This window comes from Plectropomus leopardus, chromosome 6, assembly GCF_008729295.1.
Source record: "Plectropomus leopardus isolate mb chromosome 6, YSFRI_Pleo_2.0, whole genome shotgun sequence".
Classification (NCBI taxonomy): Eukaryota; Metazoa; Chordata; class Actinopteri; order Perciformes; family Serranidae; genus Plectropomus; species Plectropomus leopardus.
The window spans coordinates 28,404,310-28,424,878 of record NC_056468.1 but is presented as its reverse complement, the minus strand read 5'-3'; the positions used below and the strand labels follow the sequence as shown (position 1 = coordinate 28,424,878).

The window sequence follows — 20,569 nt, the reverse complement described above, 5'->3', positions numbered from 1 at the left end:
CAACACTGTACCTCTCAGTAACGATGATTGTCTGAAATCTCTGTTTACCCCTCAATACAGAATGAAAAATTGAGAGTTAAGTATGTAGAATTGAAAAGGTTAGACACAGCCTTGGTCATTACTATTGACATAAACACTTGACTTCTACAGTGGCTGCGATTGTAAAAAAAACAAACAAATGTAGTAATACAAAATTTGTGCAGAGACACATGCAGGCATGGGTGATTATACAACAGCAAAAATAACTTAAAGAAAAAATACATAGATGTAAATCAATGAGTCACTCAGCTGTTTCTGTCCTTCTCTTCTTCTCTCTCTGGGTGACATTTCAGTCGCCACTTGTGTATCTAATCCGTCTGCCTGCAGGTCATTGTGTGCATGTGTGTAAGTGTTTTTGTGTATGTATGCATCTGTGGCTATATGCTACACCCATCAGGGTTGTCACTCAGTCTGTGCGTGTGTGACGATCAAAAGCTGCTCCTCAACGTGTGTGTCCGTAATATGTCAGTCACCCAGGCTGTGCTAAATGTTAAACGTTTCAGGACTCACAGAGAGAGACAGATAGCATTCTATTGTCCTGTCAGCGTAACAATGGGCTGAGAGGGCTTGCATTTGTGTGTGTGAGTGTGTGCACAGGCGTTGTGGGTGGTGAGGAGAATGCACAGTTCTATACAATTTTTTTCCCCCTTTGTGTGTGTCAGTCCTTTTGTGTCACAGATGCTTTGTTGATTCATTTTGCATTTTTATGTGAAGCTGCCAATGTTAATGTATAACACAGCAAAAGTATTTGGAAAAGCTTCTGGTACTTATGGCCTTAGATGGAGCGAAAGTATCAGAAAAATGAGCAAATGTGTCCCAGACAGAGTGTGTATCAGTCAGTCACCTGAGATGGAGCCCAGCAACACGTTGCTCTTGATGCAGCGGTAGACGTAGTCGTAGCTCTGAGGTTTGAGAGGAGATCCAGTGGACAGGATGGTGTGGAGAGACTGGAGGTTGTGTGTTTCCGCTGAGGCAGAAAGAGACACGAGACAAAATGACTTAACTAGAATTACAGCCTTTCAGTTGTACAGAAGATCTACAATGTCAGCACAGTTTCAAGGTGGGCACCCAGGATTAGTGTAACAAATTCAGTATCTGACCACATGTCTCCTCTTCTGTTCCTGAAATACGATGTTGAGTGAAGGCAAGGGAAACATTTTTGCAAATATTATAATGTCATAGCGTTTCATCATTTTATCTTTTTAGACATTTCTGTGAACCTTTGTCATAATAAGCATGCGAATTATTCTTGGGATGTGGCCAAAAACATGTTTTGTGAGGTCACAGTGACCATGACCTTTCACCTTCAACCACCAAATCGAATTAGTTCATTCTTAATGGACCTGTGATCAACAAAATCTAATCAGTTCATTCTTGACTCAAAGTGGATGTTAGTTCTTGAGATATTGCGTTCACAAGAATAAGACAGAAGTCACATGACCTTGACTTTTGACTTATGGCCACCAAAATCCAATCATTCCATGGCTGAGTCCATGTTAATGATTGTGCCAAATTTGAAGAAATTCTCTCAAAGTGTTCTTGAGATATCACGTTTTTGAGAATGGAATTAACAGATGGACATCCTGAAAATAAAACAGAAAACAAGAAAACAAGAAACAAAAATTCTATACATTTCAGCTGTTTTTAAAATGATCTAGTTATTGAAAAATCTGATCAATGATTTCAGGTGCCTCTCATGATATATTTAGTATACGTTTAAACTTATGCTTAAATATCAGGGAAATCAGTCATTAGGAATATCCCTACTGTATATCATTGGGTTTGAAAATGTACATTTTGAGTACTGACCAAAAAATTTATTTTAGTATCAATGAAAGATAATGGACAAGTATCAACAATTGGCATTGAATGTTGGTCATTTTTTTACTGTTTTTTTTTTTTTTTTTTACTAAATTAAAAATCCACAAACACTAACACACACACACACACACACACAGAATTTAAACATGAGCCAGCACCTGTTCACAGCTGTGGCTCCATGCACCCCAACATGTTGTGTTATTGCGATCTGCCACCCTGATGTGACACCAAATGTGAGCTTGCTTGTACCACACGCATGCACGTATACACACACACCTTTAGCCTCTATCCCCAGGGTCCATGCATGCACGCGCTTTGTCTCACACACACACACACACACACACACAATCCACAATCCAATAACAACCTGCAAACTAATGAGTTTCCAATAACTGACCTTCAACCCCTCCTCCCCAAACACACACTCGCACACACACACACACACACACACACACACACACACACACACACACACACACACACACACACACACACACACAGTGGGTATTCTTGCTACCCCCCACCATGTCTCCAGGTGTCTGGTCCAAATGTCAGCCCAGGGAAAAGGGCCCGTCCACTGGGGCAGCCAGCAAAGAGGCTCCCCCTACCCTTCCCAGCCCTTTGGAGGCATGCCTGCACACATAAACACACATATGCAAACACACACAGACACACACCTCTCCCTCTGCAATGCCCTCTTTCTCTAATAAGCATCCAAACACACACACACACACACACACACACACACACACACACACACACACACACACACACACACACAGTGCCAAATGGATCAAGTGGCGGGCTGACTGAACAGGGGTGGAGCAGAGAGAGTCAGACTGACAGAGAAACATTTTGTTTTCCATGCCTTCCTGTTTACCCACAAAATTGGGAACGTGCGTAGCTAATTTACAAGTTGCAGACAGAAAGATACACAAAGCAAACCCCATGAATAAAGATTTGTGGTGATTATAACAGCGCACTGGGAACTGAGACACACGGCAAGTGTTTATGCAATAAACATCGGTGATAAGTGCTAATTTAATTGAGGAGAGGAGAGGAGAGGAGAGGGAGGAGAGGAGAGGAGAGGAGGGGAGAGGAGAGGAGAAATTAGGTAAAACACAAAGTGTAAAAAGTAAGAAAAGCAAGAAAAGGTAACGAAAAGTAGGATACAGCTAAGCCCTTTGCATTAGTTATAAGTGGTAATTTACATGAAGATGAGGAGAAAAAGTTTTGAGTTTAGATGAGGGAGTGAAGAGGAGGACACGAAGAAAATGGGGAACAAAAGAGCAAAAGCTTTCATATATAATTACATAAACCAAATGCCAGCTTATGTAATTCAATTTTACTTTGTTTTTTACCAACCAAAAGAACTGCACCGCCATTAGTGTGAACCAAGCATGAAAGTTGAAATACCATCAAAATAATCGCCCCTCAATGGATTAAATTAACACCAAATTGCCAGTTGGAGCCTCCCAATTTAAAAAAAGAAAAAGGGCATTTGTTTGTTCTTTCACAACCCCGTATGTACCTTTGCAAAAGAGCACAGCAGAGCAGCAATCATTTTCACATGCACTTCTAAACTGGATTTTCCTTGTCACAGAAAAAAGCAAAGTGAGAGCGGCACATATGCAGGTGAGCAGGAAGGCTAATAGGCACAAGCACAACTCTGATTATGTGTATAGACCTGGCTCCCTCTCTGGAGAGCTGTGACACAAAAAGCAATTAGTTGGTCCTATCCATGACTCATGTGAATTATCACAACAGCACTTTTATCCATTCAATTTGGTGTCAAAAACCAGAACACAGGGCAAACTGTTGATTTATGCAGTAAATGGCATTTAGAGTCAAACAGCACAACTATTACAATGATTATTGTGTCCATCTGCTCTTATTGTTCCAGCATTCCCACAGAGTAGATGTGTGTTTGTGTTCTGTGTGTGTGTGTGTGTGTGTGTGTGTGTAGGTGAAGGCATTTCTCTCTGGGTTTCTGCTTGTTATTTGTGTGCGTCCATGTGTGTCTCTGGATGTCTGTGTGCACGCTCATGTAGTACACGTTTGTGTCTGTGGCAACAACTCACCGGGTTTCAGGTTCCTCTCCTGCAGCACAGATAGCCACTTGGCCCCGGTACCAAAGATGGTGATGCTGAAATGATAAACAGAGACAAGAAGAAAAAGACGGAAATTAGTTTTTTTTTAACAAACTAATATGAAGGAGCAGTGAAGCATTGTTTTCCAGCATTAAAAAAAAAAACATTATTCAACCTCATTAGAAGTCCATTATTTTTGGGAAAAAAAGAATTTGCGTCAGTGTTGCCAACAATGGCAGCCGTTGCAAAAGCCCTCCTACATACTACATGTATTGTTTATGCATTGTGACAGCAGAAACTTTTTAACAACAGAACCAAATTAGCAAACATGATGAATCATCCTCTGGGGTGGTGCAGACACTGCCAGATTTCATAGCAATCTGGCCGATCATTTTTGAGAAATCTTGCTCAAGAAGACCAAAGTGTTGGGCAGCTAATTGGATTGACAGACAGGCTGACATCATGATCTTTAATCGTCATTTGTGCTGGGAATTCTAGATCGTGTCCACCAAAATTAAACAAGTAACAAGTAACAAGGCTCTTCTCCAACATATTTTGCTTTAGTCCCCAAATGTTTCTGACTGTCTTCATCAGGATGGTGATAATTATTACAGCATACTGGAGAAGGGTTGGATGACTTGCTGATGGCCTTGTGTTATCATGGCTCGAACTTGAACCATTGTTTGCCAAATGAGCACAACAAAATGCATTTTCTGCTTGCCAAAAAAAAAAAGTGTGCGAATACATCACGTAGACTGATGAGCATATACAGTATGTGTTGTAGTATAATGTCATGAGGGGGCAACAAGCTTACTCATAACTTTGCACAAGTAAAGTGACTTGCACCAAACACTGGGGCTTGTGGCTTGGTTACTCAACCGGTCTTACTTCAAGTTGTGAAGAAAACTTTATTTTTCTTGCATGTCCAAGAATCTAAAACACTGAACATTATTAATGGCTTGAACTAAAGGGGGACCACATCAAACGACAGCAAAATTAAATCATAACAAATATTTACAAACTCTCACACAATTTGTGCAGTATAATCCAAGTGTCATTTATCCTGTTGTATGTTCAGTTCTTCCCAGACAGCCCTTCTAAAAAAAAAAGACGGTAATTTTACCTCTCTGAACATGGGAGTTGCTGGCCTACTGTTGCTGTATCGATCAGTTAGCTTGTTTGTGTTACTGTGTGACTTTGGTGTTTTAAAGGGTTTGTTCAAATTCATCAAAGCCACACAGTAAGACAAGTATACTACAGATTGAGGCATTTGTAGACCAGCAGCTCCCGTGTTCAGCGAGTTAAAATGACTGTTTTTGTCAATGGAGTCTGGTTTTGAAGATGGCATAAATAAGTTTTGCTTTCCATTTAGTTCCCTGTTGAAAAGGGCTCTCTGTATGGGAAGTATTGAGCATTCGACTGGATAAATGAGACTTGTGAATGGATGCTTTTATATAGTTTTGCTATTGTTAAACACGGAACCCTATGACTTTAATCCATCCATCTGCTTTTGGATTCTTCATTAACTGAAAGTATGCAAGAAAACAAAGTTTTCTTCACCCATTCAGTATAACACAAGGTGAATAATTGATATTCCAGATGATAATTTGGGGGTCACCTTTAAACAAAACATGCAGGGAGCTGCATTAGCAACTTTGTGACAGTTGTTGGTTGTTGAATGTGGAATAGTCTTCCTCCAACAATCAGACTTCCCTGTCCACTGAGACATTTAAGACGTATCTTATGACACTGCCCAATTCTACTTGGATTTTATTTTGTTTTTTTGTGCACTGCTATTTTTGTGGTATGATTGTGTGATGATATTGTATGCTCTTATTGACTTAAATTACTTTCTCCTTTTCATGGCTGTTTTTATTTGTTCATTTTCTGTTTAATTTAATGATCGCACCGCTGCTATATTTTGCTTCTTGTGAAGCACTTTGATGAACGTTTGTTTGTTGTTAAATGTGCTCTATAAATAAATATGACAACTTGGCAGAGTAATAGTAAGAGTGTTAAACAGGCATTATATAACCATAAATATCACTGGGTGTTACTATTCAGTTGCTGAATGAGGCACTGATGGTGAAACATGAATGAATGACCTTACTTCAGTGTTCAGCCCTGAATCTATGCATGGCAAGGCATAATATCAATGTCTCTGTGCTAAATATAAAAATATAATACAAAAAAAACAGTTACTGAACAGCCTTTGCCCTTAATCCCATCTGCTCCAGTGGAGCTGCTCAGTAGCTTGGTTGTACTTGGGAGCTCCCAGGAGAGGAGTGTGTGTCACTGTGTAAATGTAAAGCAAGGTGATGCTGAACAGAGCTTGTGTGCTCAGTCAACCCTTCATGGACAGATAAGGAAAAATAAGAACAAACTGATTGGGAATTGACTTTCAACGGAGCAAACAAACAAAAAGGAGTCAAACACAATAATGGTCAGTCTAGCGTAACAGGACAAAATGTCTCCTTTGTAAATGTTCCACAAGGAAATAGTTCAGAGGAGAATGTATTGACAGGATGTTTGCACACAACAACCCTGGAATGAAATGATTTGGGAAAGTGGCTTTCTTCAGTGTGAATTGAAGTCATCCTGACAGCTGACAACAGTTGGACAACATGTGGAAAAGCAAGAAAGTGACAAAACGTCACTTCTGTGCTCCCCTGCAGTTTTAATTCTAAAACAAAGGGCCTTTTAAAGTCTGCCTGTGTGGATGGGTGTGTCTGTGTCTCAGTCTGTGTCGTCCTGTCTTTTCAAGCTATTTTTGTTGACATCAAATCAATCAAATTGCCTTCTATCACTACGGTAACCATGTCTGTCAATCAAAAAAAAAAAAAAAAAAAAATCAAAAAAGAAAGTCTCTTGGACACAAAGCAACGGTCTGATGCTGGTTTGGTCAATAACCAGGAATTGGTTTGCAGTGAAAGATGTGATTTGCTGGAATTGATTGGTGGTAATAAGGGCTGTTGATAGGGTGAGGTGGGGAGTGCAGGTTTAGAGGGGGTGAGAGGGCAAAGGTCCTAAGAAGTAATATCTCAGATGGAATGAAGCTATTGATACGTGCACTGGCCTAATGCATCTGTACACTTACACAGACCTCTTGTCCTCTGCATCCCTCACCCTTTGTCCCCTTCTTATAGAATATGTCATTTTAAGTTAGATGTTTCGACACCATGTCGTCCTTCCCAATTCTAGAAATGTTCGGACACTCCTCAAACAACTAATACATAGCAGAAGAAAACAACAATAATCTGTAAGAAAATAAATTTCCTTAATTTTCCCTTTGTTGTGGATCTGGCCACAAGACTTCATTAACATCTCTCTGTCCTATAATGGCCTTCATTCTTGTCCAAATGTTTACCTGTAGTCGATTTATGGTGCTCAAGCACAGATTTGTAATTGAACTCATTATCAAAAAGTGCTTTCATGTTTCAATGTAGAAAGGCACTTTGCAAAACAGTGTAACAATGTAGAGACCAGGGTTCACAGTTTTGCTAGAAGTGTGTCATTGTATTGAAAAGTGAGTGTGAAGTGGCGAGCTGTGGTCACAGCTTTGCAAAATGTACGTCACAAAATTAGAAACGGAGATTGTGCTTTTAGTTTGGCACACCTGGTACATGCATCGGCTACAAGTGCTAATGGTTTCAGAGGATCACTGTTAGGATGTATGCATTCAGAAAAAAACTGTAAGAGTCTTGATTTCTAATTCTGAAAGTCATTCTTTCCATTTCTAAACTTTTAGCTCCCGATTTTAAAATTAAGATTCGGTTTCTTCTTCTGTAGTGGGAAAACATTAGAAAAATGAATTTTGAGAAAAATAAATTTGATTGTAATGTGTATAGTATACAGTACACACCCATAGTTAAGTGTGTTTAACTACAGAATGTGCAGATCTTGTATGGCTGGAAAGATATGGACTATATCTGTTCTCAGCATTCACTTACACCCAACAGAAAAGGCAGATGACACAAAGAAACTGAACCACAAAGAGCCCATTTGTCATTTGCGCACGCGCACGCGCACACACACACACACACACACACACACACACACACACACACACACACACACATTCAAACACACACAGAGTCACTCTCCATTCTATCCATCATCTCTGACCCCCCATCCGCTTCTGGATTTGCTCAAAACTGGCTGTGATGGAAAGGGTCACTCTCTCCTGATTGGAGGCAGGTGGCCAGGTGTGGCTACTAATTGGGTGTTTAGGATGGAGGGTGGAGGGGTAGCTGTGAGCCTCCATTTGCGAGAGTGTGTGTGTCTGCATGTATAAATGTTCCCATGTGTCTGGTTCAAAGCAGACATGTTTCTGGAGGCTGCTGAGCCAATAAGACACACTTGAAGCCAATCAGACACAAGAGTGCCACCGAGCAGCTATAATGTTAATGTGTCTCTATGCGTGTCCTCATGTAGCAATTGAAGCCCCACTTGTCAGAGCATGTTTTCTAAACTGCTCTCGCACTTATCCTCCACTACAGGAAAAATTGTAATATAAAAATGTACCATTGTTCTCTTCTCAGGTGTTGGGGGTTACAAGAAACAGTTTGAAACCACTGTTTGATGGTGTAATTGTTGCAGATATTAAAAGTATGAAGCACATAATTTTTTGAATTAATAAATATACCAAAAATGCGGGTCCTTTTGGTTTTTGTCATGTATAAAGAGGAGCTGCTCGATTTGACAAACAGCCTACATATCATGCCAACAACATTTTCAGTGCTATTGTTTATAGAACCAAATTAATTTCCTATAAACCCTGTTGTTTCATCACACAAACAGGATGCTGGTACTCAGCCCCCCCTCTCTCTGTGGAATGCAATTGTTATCTCTCATGCGTTACTGAAAAGGCCAACATGTTCAAAATGATTTTTCCATCAGCCCTTCACTCTTTCTGGCATCTAGTATGGGAAGCTCTTTCTATTTTGTTCTATAAAGCATTCTCCTTTTGTGCTGCAATCTAACCCGGTGGCAGACAATCAGAAAAGCTCAGCGGAGGCCAAAATGGCTGCAGTTATGTTTTTTTTTTTTTTTTTTTAACAGTAAAATTAAACGCTGCCTGTAGCACTTAAAAAAGTAAGGATCTGTGTTGGGAATAAATAATCTTTGTAGAAGTTCTGATGAGGACTTGAGTTTTCAGATTGCATATAGAGGCAGCTTGAAGACAAGAGGATATTTTAAATGATTATGCCCACGTGTCTAAAACTGTAACTGAGCTGGCAAGATGCAATCTGCCTAACTGCGTCTGTAGTTCTCTCCTTCAAAGAGGGTCACTGAGAGTTTTGCATTGGCAAGAGACAACATTTCTATAGTTGGTACAAAAGTACAGGAGGGATCTTTACTGACATCTCTGCTCAACAGATAATGGACAAAAGATGGAAAAGACAATAAGATCCTCAAAGAAAACAGAAAAGCTTCCAAAGTCCGGTTCCTACATGGAGCCTGTCACATGTATGAATGCTGTAACCTTTAGTTTGCTTTATCCATGAATGCTGCTGCCTTGCCTATAGTTTAGTGACACTGAAATCAGTATTTCTGACAAAAACATCAATCAATGAGGAAAAAAGATAATGACTGCACACTGACTGCATGCCACACAAGTTTATCCCAGATGTTTCGATCCTACCTTTGTCATGTTTTAATAGCCTTGCACCTTTGTGATGTGCTTATAATTACCCTCTTTCAAAAACATTAAGTATGACACATTCATGTTACACATTTTGTGACTGATTTTCTTCTGTTTTAGTGGTACCGAAATAAAATGAAAATGCAATAAAATTGTACATAAAGAGCTTCTACAGTGGCTCACATTCTTTAGTCTCTCTCAAGCAGCATGTTTAGAAGCACAGAAAACTACTGGACAACCAAAAGTAAACCTAATGTCTTCTGAGACTCTCCCCCTGCCTCAGCCTCCCCTCGCTTTTTCCTTTTCTCAAAAGCAGCAAATCTGCCATAATCCATTATAGCAAAGAGAAAGTTTGTTGTGTAAAATTACAGCACCACTCCTTTCCCATAATTGAAAATGCAATCTTTCAAAAAATATCTACAAAGTTATTTAAAACTGGAAATGTCAATTTTTCAACGTGATGCGGCATAGGAATTCAACAGCCAAAGTAGATATTACATTTCCACAGCTAACCAACAAAAGTCAAGGCTACGGGGGAAGCCTCAATGTTAGTTTAAGACTCTCCAAGGCTTTGACAGATTTAGCCCCAATTAAAATGTCCAACCTCAATTCAGAAGAGGAGGGTGTTAAAAAACCTCATGTCAGCCTCTCCCAGAGGGTTTTTCTACATAACGCGAGGATCTGGAAAATGTGTCTGAGGTGGCAACATCAGCACTTAATTGGTTCAAAAATCTTCTCACAGTTTAAGAGGTTCTGTCTCTTCATCTGTCATACTGGCAGCCCTCAAATGAATTCCTCTATGTGAATAATTTTGCTAACAGTATTCTAACCTTGTCCACTCACATTTTTCTAATTTAAATTCTATTTGGTCAAACAAGCAGTTGGGCTGAAAGACATTTAAGAAATCAAAAAGCTCCAAAAAACCAACAACCCTGTTAATGCTAACCAACCACACGGCATTAGAAACTGCATAATCGCTCTACACGCTATTTCACCAGGGCACCAACCATCAATTAAAGATTCGAAAAAATGTGATAACTGAAATAACTGGTGAAGTTGTGAAAGCAGCTCATTAGTTTCAGGACCAACAAACACATCCTGTTTCCACTACTCCCAGTCTGTGTCAAAATTCTGCCCATTACTTCCTGCCTTGCTGAAGGCAATCTGCCATCTCTGCTGCACTGAAGATGCATCTGTGGTATCACTGCCTTAAAGGGCCTTACTTTTGCTGCAGTCAAAGTACAATAACTTAACCACAGGTTGACTGATTGACTCTGGGGGAAAGGTTGCTAACGTCACATGAGGTTCAGATTTTTAGTGGAGTTTAGGGGTGATGAATCTCCTTTACCTCTTCAAAATGATATTTGTGAATTGTCAAATTTCTTTGCAGATGACACCCATTTGTTTTGTTATGGCGAAAAAAAAGACAATGTCATCACAGCAGTCCGTTTCTCCGGTTTAGAATTCCCTCAGTATTCATTGTTCACTCAAAGTGGCTCGCCCTTAATTATATATAACTTTAAGCCTTAATAAATTGTAAATGGTTATATAAAAATGTGTCCCCTGTACAGTTTTCATGAACAGGGAAATTAGCTATAGAGACCAAAACTGTTTTATGTGTCAGGCTAGAAACATGTTTATTTCAGCTGTAGAATCGGTCATTTTAACATGGGTATCTATAGGGATCAACTCAGTTTTGCAGACAGCCTCAAGCAGCAGTTCAAAGAATTGCAGTTTTTGGCTGTTCATTTTTTAACCCCGGATGTTGCCGCTTTGCGCAGACAACAGCTTAAAATTGAGTGCACGAAAAGTATCTAGATTTCTAAAACAGTGCTTACAACTGCCAGTGCACAGATTAGAATCTAAATCCCACATCAGCTTGGAATTGTCTACACGAGGATCAGCGTCATATCCCGCCATCTACAAGCCCACATTCAACCATCAAATACTGTTGATGCTAATGCATAGAAACATGACTGCTGATCAGTGGTTCTTAAAAGTAAAGCATGACAACCTAGCGTCCCCACATTATGTATGTATACGTGTACAGCAACTGCCAAAATGACTGTGACAATCAGGGTGGGATATCAGCTGAGGATGGAAGTTTGAGTCATGGACCTTATTTATTCATTCCAGTTTTGTTATGGCAAACTTCTACATTATGATCAGGACTCATAAAGAGAATATGGAGTGTAGTGACTGTGCAAGAGCTGTCACTGGCTTTATGTCCAGACTTTGCTAATTTACACCATCCATACATGCAGGTGGTAAAAATGTGCACGAGATGACTGGAGAAGGCAGCATGTTCGTGCAATGTCGCCAATGAGAGTACTTTAAACTATACATGTGGGTGCAATAACAAACCATAAATGTCTTTGGACATCTCCTATAGGCTATAAAATGACTAAAGTATTGCAGTTTTAAATGAAGCAAAGAACTCATTATATTATATATGACACATTTTCTCAAAACTTTTTGTATATTATCATGGACGAACTGTGTCTAATAGCAACCACTTTTAGCTTTCCATTGACTTCATTTGCAGTTGTGCCACCTCTTAAATCCTCCAATATGTTCTGTCTGACCAGCTAGATGCTTTTTCTCCCTGCTACTTTTTGATAAAGGAATGTGTGTACAGTAAATAAGTGTATATTTTGCATGAAATCTTCAGGAATAACAATGTACCAAATGAATGAGTGAATGTTTACAAAGGCTCAATAGATTACGATACATGGGCTCAATTTAAAAGGAAAAATTAAAGGGAAAATAATTGACTTTCTAGCACTCACACAGATGTACACAGGAGTAAACAATGGAACACACTAAATTTGAACCAATTAATTGCCTGCCTGCACACATACACTCACACACTATTGTCCTTTGACTAGCTCCGTTTTTTTCTTTGCTGTCTCCAAAAAACAAAAGAGGATCAATTCTGGGTTTCTGCTGTTTATGGTGCTGATAGTGGTGGTGGTGGTGGAAGAGAGTATCAGGACATTTACCAAGAGGATCTACTGTAAATATCCTCAGCGCCAGTTTGGATGTGAACCTACAGTGTGTGAAAATATTTCTTCAATGATGAAAAGTAGAGTGGGTGGGTGTGGGTTGATACAGTATCTACTAATTATATCAGGGGACCAAACTCCTCCAAATATTTTCACAACATTGAAACCATTGTCATCCCCATAATTATATATTATATATTAAATATTTATATTTAAAATTGTTTTACAGGAAAAATATATAATATTCCTTGTTCATCGCCTCCCCATGTTTTTTTTTTTAAAATAAATCAGATAAATAAATCACTTTCAAAATGATGAGTGAGGCAGCTCATTTGTGGTAATCAATAAGATAGTTTGACCAGTGTTTTGTATGTTTGAACTGTGAGACTAATTTCGTTTAAAGTTATGCGAAACTTCATCTAGAATCTTTGTATTTCACCAAATGTCAATACATTTACTGCATACAGTTAGGGCTGGGTATCGGCCAGAAACCCAGTACCAAGTAGTAATGAAACTTCTCCAGTCAAACAATACCTGCATTTTTGTACCCCAAGCTAGAAAATAAACCTGTTGTTTTAATTAGTTGTGCTTGCAGCCAATCACCAAAATTCTTTGATTTACTTATGATTTGCCCACCACCACAGCAGCTACAACATATTCAGTCTTTGATGTGGTGAAATTGAGAGCGGTATATTTGATGAAAATGGCAGCTTAGCGTGCAGATATGCCACCAAAACATTCTTAAGTATGGCTACTGTTTGCCTGCGAGGTCTGATAAAAATAAATGTATAAAATACATAAAGATTATTTTGAATAAAGTACTCCAATGGTATCAGTATTCTTTTAAGTGCACTGTCATTGTACCCTTGTAAACGTACCCAGCCCTCCATAAAGTGCATTAAAACTTCTATCACGATGCTTGGCATGACAACTTTTGTCAATTTTGAAAATGCCTCTTCCTATATTCCATTGTGTATTTTTAACTTTACATCAAATAACAGCCTTTTGTGGCATGAAAATAAGGCAAAATTACTACCTCCATTCCCATTTTTTCCTCTATGTCCCTCTTTTAGTCTCCTCTACCACCAAGACATCCTTTTTCCCCTCCCTCCTCTCATATAAATAAGAATTAATCAATTAATAAGTAAATAATTAATGTTTATTGTATGATCAGTTGCTGAGGGTCTCTGTCCTGGATGCACATAATGACCAGCAGAAATCTTTATTCATGGGTCTGCTCTTGTGTGCGTGTGTCTGCGAATTGTCAGTTAGGCAAACACATTATCAATTCTGTGGTTGAAAACAAAACTCTCCAAGGAAAACCCTTTGCTCGTGCTTGGTTTCTCACTCTCTGTCTGTTTATCTGAATTCCTCTTTCTGCTTTTATTGTCAGGTTTTGTCTGAACTCACTAAGTATTATATCAAAAGAAACTTTTCTATGTCAGTTGCACGATTTGCGTTGAAAATGCAACATGGGTTGAGGCAACAGTAGGAATATTTAAAATAAAATAATCTAGTGAAATTGTGTGTTTTTAGGATGTTTTATAGACAATCGTTGTCACCTTAATATTAATTATAAATTGTGCCTTCATAACAAAAACACATTTTCAAAGGGCAAAACCTAATTTGGGAGTTCAAAATAAAAATCATCTTCCAACAGAGAGCAATAAACAACATAACAATTCAGTCATTGTCGCTCCAGTTCGTCAGCCTCTCCTGTTTGTGTGTGTAAATGTGTGTGTGTGTGTGTGTGTGTGAGACAAACTCACCCCAGCTGGTCTGTCAGGTTCCACAGTACATTGGGTGTGGGCATTAGTGGTGAACCGTCATATAAAACCACTGAGGCTCCCACTGCCAGAGCAGACACCAGCCAGTTCCACATCATCCAGCCAGTCTAAGGTCAGCGTGCACGCGCGCACACACACACACACACACACACACACACACACATACAAACACACAAACTCAGTGGTCAGTTTATCTGGTATAAACACTCCTTTTTCTTCATCGTGGATAAATGGGTTATCAAAATAGACAACTCCTGCAGACTGTGAGTTACATACCTGTGGTTCACATTATTGTGTCTCTCTTTTTTAGTGCATGCTGTGATACTGATTTGGCCTAATCCCCAATACATATCTATATTAATAGTAATGTTAGCATTATAGATAATTGCCTGCGAAGCTAGTACAGGATACACTGTCTATATGCCGTATGAGGTACTTAAATTCCAGTTAGCAGTGATATGATTAGACTGTTAATCAGTTAGAAAGAGATAATTACTGAGGTCATTTATCAAGCAAAAATTGCCAAATACTTGCTGGACCCAGCTTCTGAAATGTGAGGATTGGCAGCTTTTTTCTATTTTATTTCATTTCATTCAATTTAATGCACATTGGACAGTTTGTCAAACACAAAAAATACATTTCTTCAACATTGAGAGTTATGAAAACCTGTCATGGGCATACTTCAAAATTTCCTGGCATTTGCAGAAAAGTCTACTTATCAATTTACCCAAACACAACAAAAAGGTTAGCTGATAGTTGTTGCAGGGGAAATTCAATTGTTGACTTTGGATTTGATGTGACAAAATAAAAAAAGACCTGCAACTCTACTTGGACTTCCACTCCACACCTGGACTTGACACTTCTGACTTCAAAATACTTGATTCTGTCCTCTCAAACCTAAAGATTTTAAAGTCTAATATTAACTCTATTCATTCCAAAAACCTGCCAATTAATTCCCCACATCTACTCAGTTTGAACCGATCTGACAGCATCCAGTCAAGTTGCAGGAGAGAGTCATACAGAACTCAAATTATTTTACAGAGCACCAGTTGGAAAGAAATACACCAAAGATAAGTTAGTGCTTGTACAAAAACTAAACATTGGTTTACCATATGAAGTTTTGCAAAGAACAGTGAGCTGGGGCTAATATTAGTGTACTTAGCAATTTCACGCTTGGCTATCATAATTATTCTGTTGTTAAAATGGCTTTCCATTTGGTAAAGAGCTCATTATGACTTGTTTGGGGGTTTAGGACTTAGGACATGTCAGTCTTGACTGAGGACTTGAGTGCTAAGATTTGAGACTTAATTGTGACTTGCAAAACAATGACTTGGTCAGATACAGGTTGACTAAACAGATGTAAGCATGCCAATTATGTTTTTCAGTTGGGAGTCACTTATTTGCAATAATCTCAAAACTTTCTTGTATGATACCAATGCTTGAGAGAATCAGTTTCTAAATCAAGAAAATGTGCTCCGCTCTATTTGTTCCCAGCGGCATGCATGTGTCAGAAAACCCTAATCATGTGTAAACACCCCAAATACACACTACACCACAGAAATTGCTGCTTTAATTAACATAAAATAATGTTCCTCACTGTTTATTTTCAAAAAAAGTGAGAATCTTCTAGGAACAACTAAAAATTATGCACAGCTCTGACCTTCAGCACTCAGCGCGGCTCATTAGATGAGATCTGTTTGTGTGTGCAGGTGCATGCGTGTCTCTGTGAGCCGGCTCATGATTAAACATATCCCACAATACCTCACATTCTACCTCTGCTGGTAACTAAGGTGAGAAAACAGCACGTTCCCCAGATCTAAAACATTTTGGAACAATGAGCACGTCAGTTTTATTGTGAAAAGGTTGTGGACCTACCGTGGTGTAGTAAATGATGACGTCACTGCTGGTCATATTGCCATGGAGAATGTGTTCTTTCAAGTGTTGGATGAGTGTGCCCTTCAGAGACAAAAAGACAAGACAAGAGAGAGAAACAATGATTTCTTTGTTTAAAGGTTTTTGTTCATACTTTAATTCATGACACTGACATTTGTTGATTTTTACCTCTGTCTGAATGCTGTTTGTCAACAAAGGTAGTGATACTGATATGGTAAAGACAAATTTGACACAAACAATGTGAATGGCACCTTCATATAACAAGCTGTAATTAATGGAGCTGTTCAACCAAAAATCAAAAACACACATTTCTCCTCTTAATGGGGGTTGTTTTATTTTACCAAAATACAAAACTGTATCATGTCAGTGTACAGTAATATACAGAGCAACGCAAGAATGGAATTTGGAAAGAAAAAAACTTTCCCTTTAAAATACTCTCTCTCTAAATTATCACAATATAGTTTTAGGCAAAAGTTCACAAACCCCAGATGAATACACACGGCACACACAAGCACTTCTTTTGATAAACAGGGCCTTTTGTTGTTGAGTGTGAATTCTCCCACAGTCACCAACCATAACGTTTGGAAAGATTATTATCGCTGGTGGCGAGTATGAACTGTGTGTGACTGTGTGTGTTTTTTAGTTTGTAGCCTATGAGTACATTCCTCTTCCAATAAACAGGTGCTCTGTGTGTGTGTGTGTGTGTGTGTGTGTGTGTGTGTGTGCGCCTATAATCTTTGGCAGGACTCAGCTGCCATACCCGTCCTTTGGTGCATGCCATCTTGCCACTGACAGCATGTTAACAGAGCCGTAACAAAGCAGAAAGCGCAACAGTGCCGGGGCTAATTGGTAGAGCCAGAGAGGACTGCCGGCGTCGCAATTCGAAATGTTTTCACCAACACATTACTGTCCAATTATCGGCAGCATGGGGAGAAGGAGGGGGCACAAAAGAACAAGACAGAGAGGAAGACAATAATGGAGATGAAGAAAAGGGAGCTTGAAGAAAGAAGAAGGGAAAAAAACCCTAATGAGAGACTCAGAAAGGGAGTAGTAGATGGAAAAAATTATTTTAAAATGCATGCAAGTTAGGACAGAGAAGCGGATGTGAAAGAAGGCGGGAGGGAGAAGCGAGAAACAGAAAAAATAGAGAAAATAATAGATGTGTTTCAGAGAAGAAGAGAGACAGAAAGAACATTTTGTGAAAATGTGTGAATGCATTTGTTTGAGTGCGTTAGCCCGTTTTGAATGTTGAATGTTTCAGCCTTCAAAGTGCAGTGGTTCTTTTGAAATCACACATTGACACTCTCCCTCACTCAGATGTGGTATGTATCAGGAAAAGAAAAATGTCATTCACACACTCTCCTAGGAGGATACTGCCTTTCAAAGAACTGCTGATGGAGGTTTGCTGCCATCTTGTGGCCGAAAATGTAACATTAACCCAAATGACAAGGATATACAGTTACTACTGCTGTGAGGCTGGCAAAAAGTGAGTGAAATTTAGACAAGGGCGTCCCTTTAAAATAAGCATTCTTATGCAGTGTAACAGGAGGATCAGTATGAGGTCAGAGGAGATAACTATGGCGCGTCAAAAGGGCATCGCCTTGGCTTCTATTAAGGGTGTAGATTTCTATGTGAAATAGGTGGTCTGGAGGTCCTTGCCCAGGACATTTTGGGCACCAGAAACTTAATTTCCTGCATCCTGGTGAATTTTAACTTGCAATTTATGGTAGAATTGTGATTGTGCTGTCGCACTATATTTCCACCATTGTTGCTCAACTATCCATTGTCTTTGTATATCTATTCTGTGACCTTTTCTGTATATTTTTCTATGTTTAATACACAAAAATGTTGGTGTTGTAAAAAAGAAATATACTATATATATAGTCTATAGCATATTTCTTTTTTTAAATTGTGAAAATTCAGGCACTAGGTGACAATTTAAAGTTTAAAGATATAATAATGCAGTGAGCCTTTCTGGCATTCTGTATTGCTTTCATATATTTATTCTCTTGCAGATAAACTTTTCTCATTTAATGTGCTGCTGAGTGCTCTCCCTGCTGAGTCAAAACACACAGAGAAATGATTTAGTTTTCAGTCCTCTTTTGTGTCTTTTGTTCAGGGAACCTTCTGAAATGTGCATGTGGCACCTATTCCCTTCAACAGCACATTAATAGATTTTAATTGGTCATAGAGAGAGAATGGAAAAGCTGAACAAGAAGAGACTGCATCAAGAATTTCTTTAAGTTATTGCTCAGCCCATGAACTTTTCTGGGTCATTTTAGAATCAGAGGGCACGGGGGATTTATTTATTTATTTTAGCTTAGGTTACCTTTTTTGGAAATGCACATTTGTTTGTTCTATATTTGCAGTGCATTGCATGTTTACCCATGAAAAAAAACTGTCTCAAATAGTTCTCATTAGTTGGTTACCATATCTTGGTGCATAATTTTAAATAAATTATGCTTTAAAAAAGTGATGTGGACAAAATCAGCCACTTCAAAAAGTGTTGGGGACACATCCCCAGCGTCCCTAATGTAAACAACACCTCTGATTGTAGGTATTATTTGATTAAAAGGTTAAATTGTCTTTTAAAGAACTGTAAAAAAAAAAAAAGTATGATAGATTTGGATAAAGGCACGAAAGAGGACTCTACACCACATCATCAGGCACAGTTATTATGTTCCATTATTAAATAGTTATTTTACTCTAAATCTGTTGAGTGTGTGTGTCATTACTAGGTCTTTTTGACAACTCTAACATTAAGATTGTGGGAGCTTCAATTAGTCCTTTAATAATAATAGATTTTATTTGTAATGCACTTTACATTTGGAACAAATCTCCAAGTACTACAAGGTAAAAGCATCAGCCTAAAAACAGACAAAAAAACAACCAGCATAAAAGCATATTTAAAAGTCATTAAAAAATATTAGAATTTAGAGGTCATATTTTCATGATCAAAAGCCTCAGAAAAGCTAAATGGACCTTGTGCTGAGGGTTTTCTTCAACTGCTATTACCAAAATCAAAAATTATCTTTGAAGTTAAAGTCTTTGGGTGTTCAGAAAAAGAAATTAACCATCTGTACTACCATAACAGTTGAGCAAACTCTGCTGATCAATATTCTGCGACATGATCAAAATCTTCAGTACAGATAATAAATAGATCTTGAAGTGAGACTTTTTTTCTCAACTTTAAAATTTACGTTTCATGATTTTCAATTGCTTTTTTTCCTCTTCTTATTCTCATCTTTCTTCCTCATAAAAATGGTGTGCACAATTTAGTAAACTCTACATGTGGGGCAACCCTGGAGAGCTCTGCAAACAGATGCGACCTGTGTGTGCTAATATGTGTGTGTGTGTGTGTGTGTGTGTGTGTGTGTGCGTGCGTGCGTGTGTGCGTGCATGTGAGAGACAGCTGCAGTACATCTGAGCCTTGTGAAGCAGTAACTAAAAAATGAGCAACAAAAATAGCAACAAAAGTATCTTGTATTGAATTGTTACTGTGCTCCTTATTCCAAATATTTTACACAATGTATACAATTATATATAAAACAAGCAAAAACAAGACTACAGGACGACCCACGAGTCAGCCAGTGAGATGCAACATTCCTCCCATTATCTATAAAATGATCAGCAGCGTGCTTGTGCTCGCTCCACAAACAAACAGAGCGAGAGAGTGGTCCATATTAATGATTTTGGGCTAAAAGGAAGCTGATGTTTTCCTTACCCCAGCGGAGTGGACCATACATTTAGGAGCTCCTGTGGTGCCAGAAGAGTACATGATGAACAGAGGGTGATTGAACGGAAGCTGCTCAAACTCCAGCTGAGGAAACTGGTCGGCCTCACCACGACCAGATGCCAAAAACTCATCTATAAATACACTGCAGAGATTAAAAAAACAGAGAGAATGCTTTCTGTCATTCAAAAAGCATCTATTTCAGTTTCTCAGCTTTAACACTTGAGTGCATTTTTATACACAGACACACACCTGTTGGGGATCTTGGAGAGGTCAGTCTCCTGTTTGGAGCGGGCGTAGGGAATCACCACTACTTTCTTCAGGTCAGGCAGACCTACAGAGACACAGAGAGAGTCTGAGGCTGTGTTTGTGTCTTCACACTACAGCCTTCAGAAAGCAAAGCGAGCTCCCAGAGGAATCATAGTTATTTCCATGAACATGTAACACATATAGATTCTTTATGGAAGAAGGCTTTTTTAGTGAAAGATGCTCAGTCATTCTCTCCGGACACTCCTGTGGCAGCATATGAAGAAATCCTACTACATACTTTATACTGA

At 38.8% G+C, this 20,569-nt stretch overlaps 1 protein-coding gene across 1 annotated transcript in view; it reads right to left on the bottom strand.

Annotated features, from left to right (window-relative positions):
* The window catches only part of aacs (acetoacetyl-CoA synthetase), a 47,347-nt gene that overhangs the window by 11,293 nt on the left and 15,485 nt on the right, over positions 1 to 20,569 (bottom strand). The window contains exons 7-12 of the mRNA XM_042487708.1: positions 20,265 to 20,346; positions 20,004 to 20,157; positions 16,262 to 16,342; positions 14,369 to 14,493; positions 3,942 to 4,006; positions 884 to 1,006 (exon numbers count right to left, since the gene is read on the bottom strand). Of these exons, the coding sequence (XP_042343642.1) occupies positions 884 to 1,006; positions 3,942 to 4,006; positions 14,369 to 14,493; positions 16,262 to 16,342; positions 20,004 to 20,157; positions 20,265 to 20,346 (630 nt within the window). The remainder of the gene's footprint in view (positions 1 to 883; positions 1,007 to 3,941; positions 4,007 to 14,368; positions 14,494 to 16,261; positions 16,343 to 20,003; positions 20,158 to 20,264; positions 20,347 to 20,569) is intronic.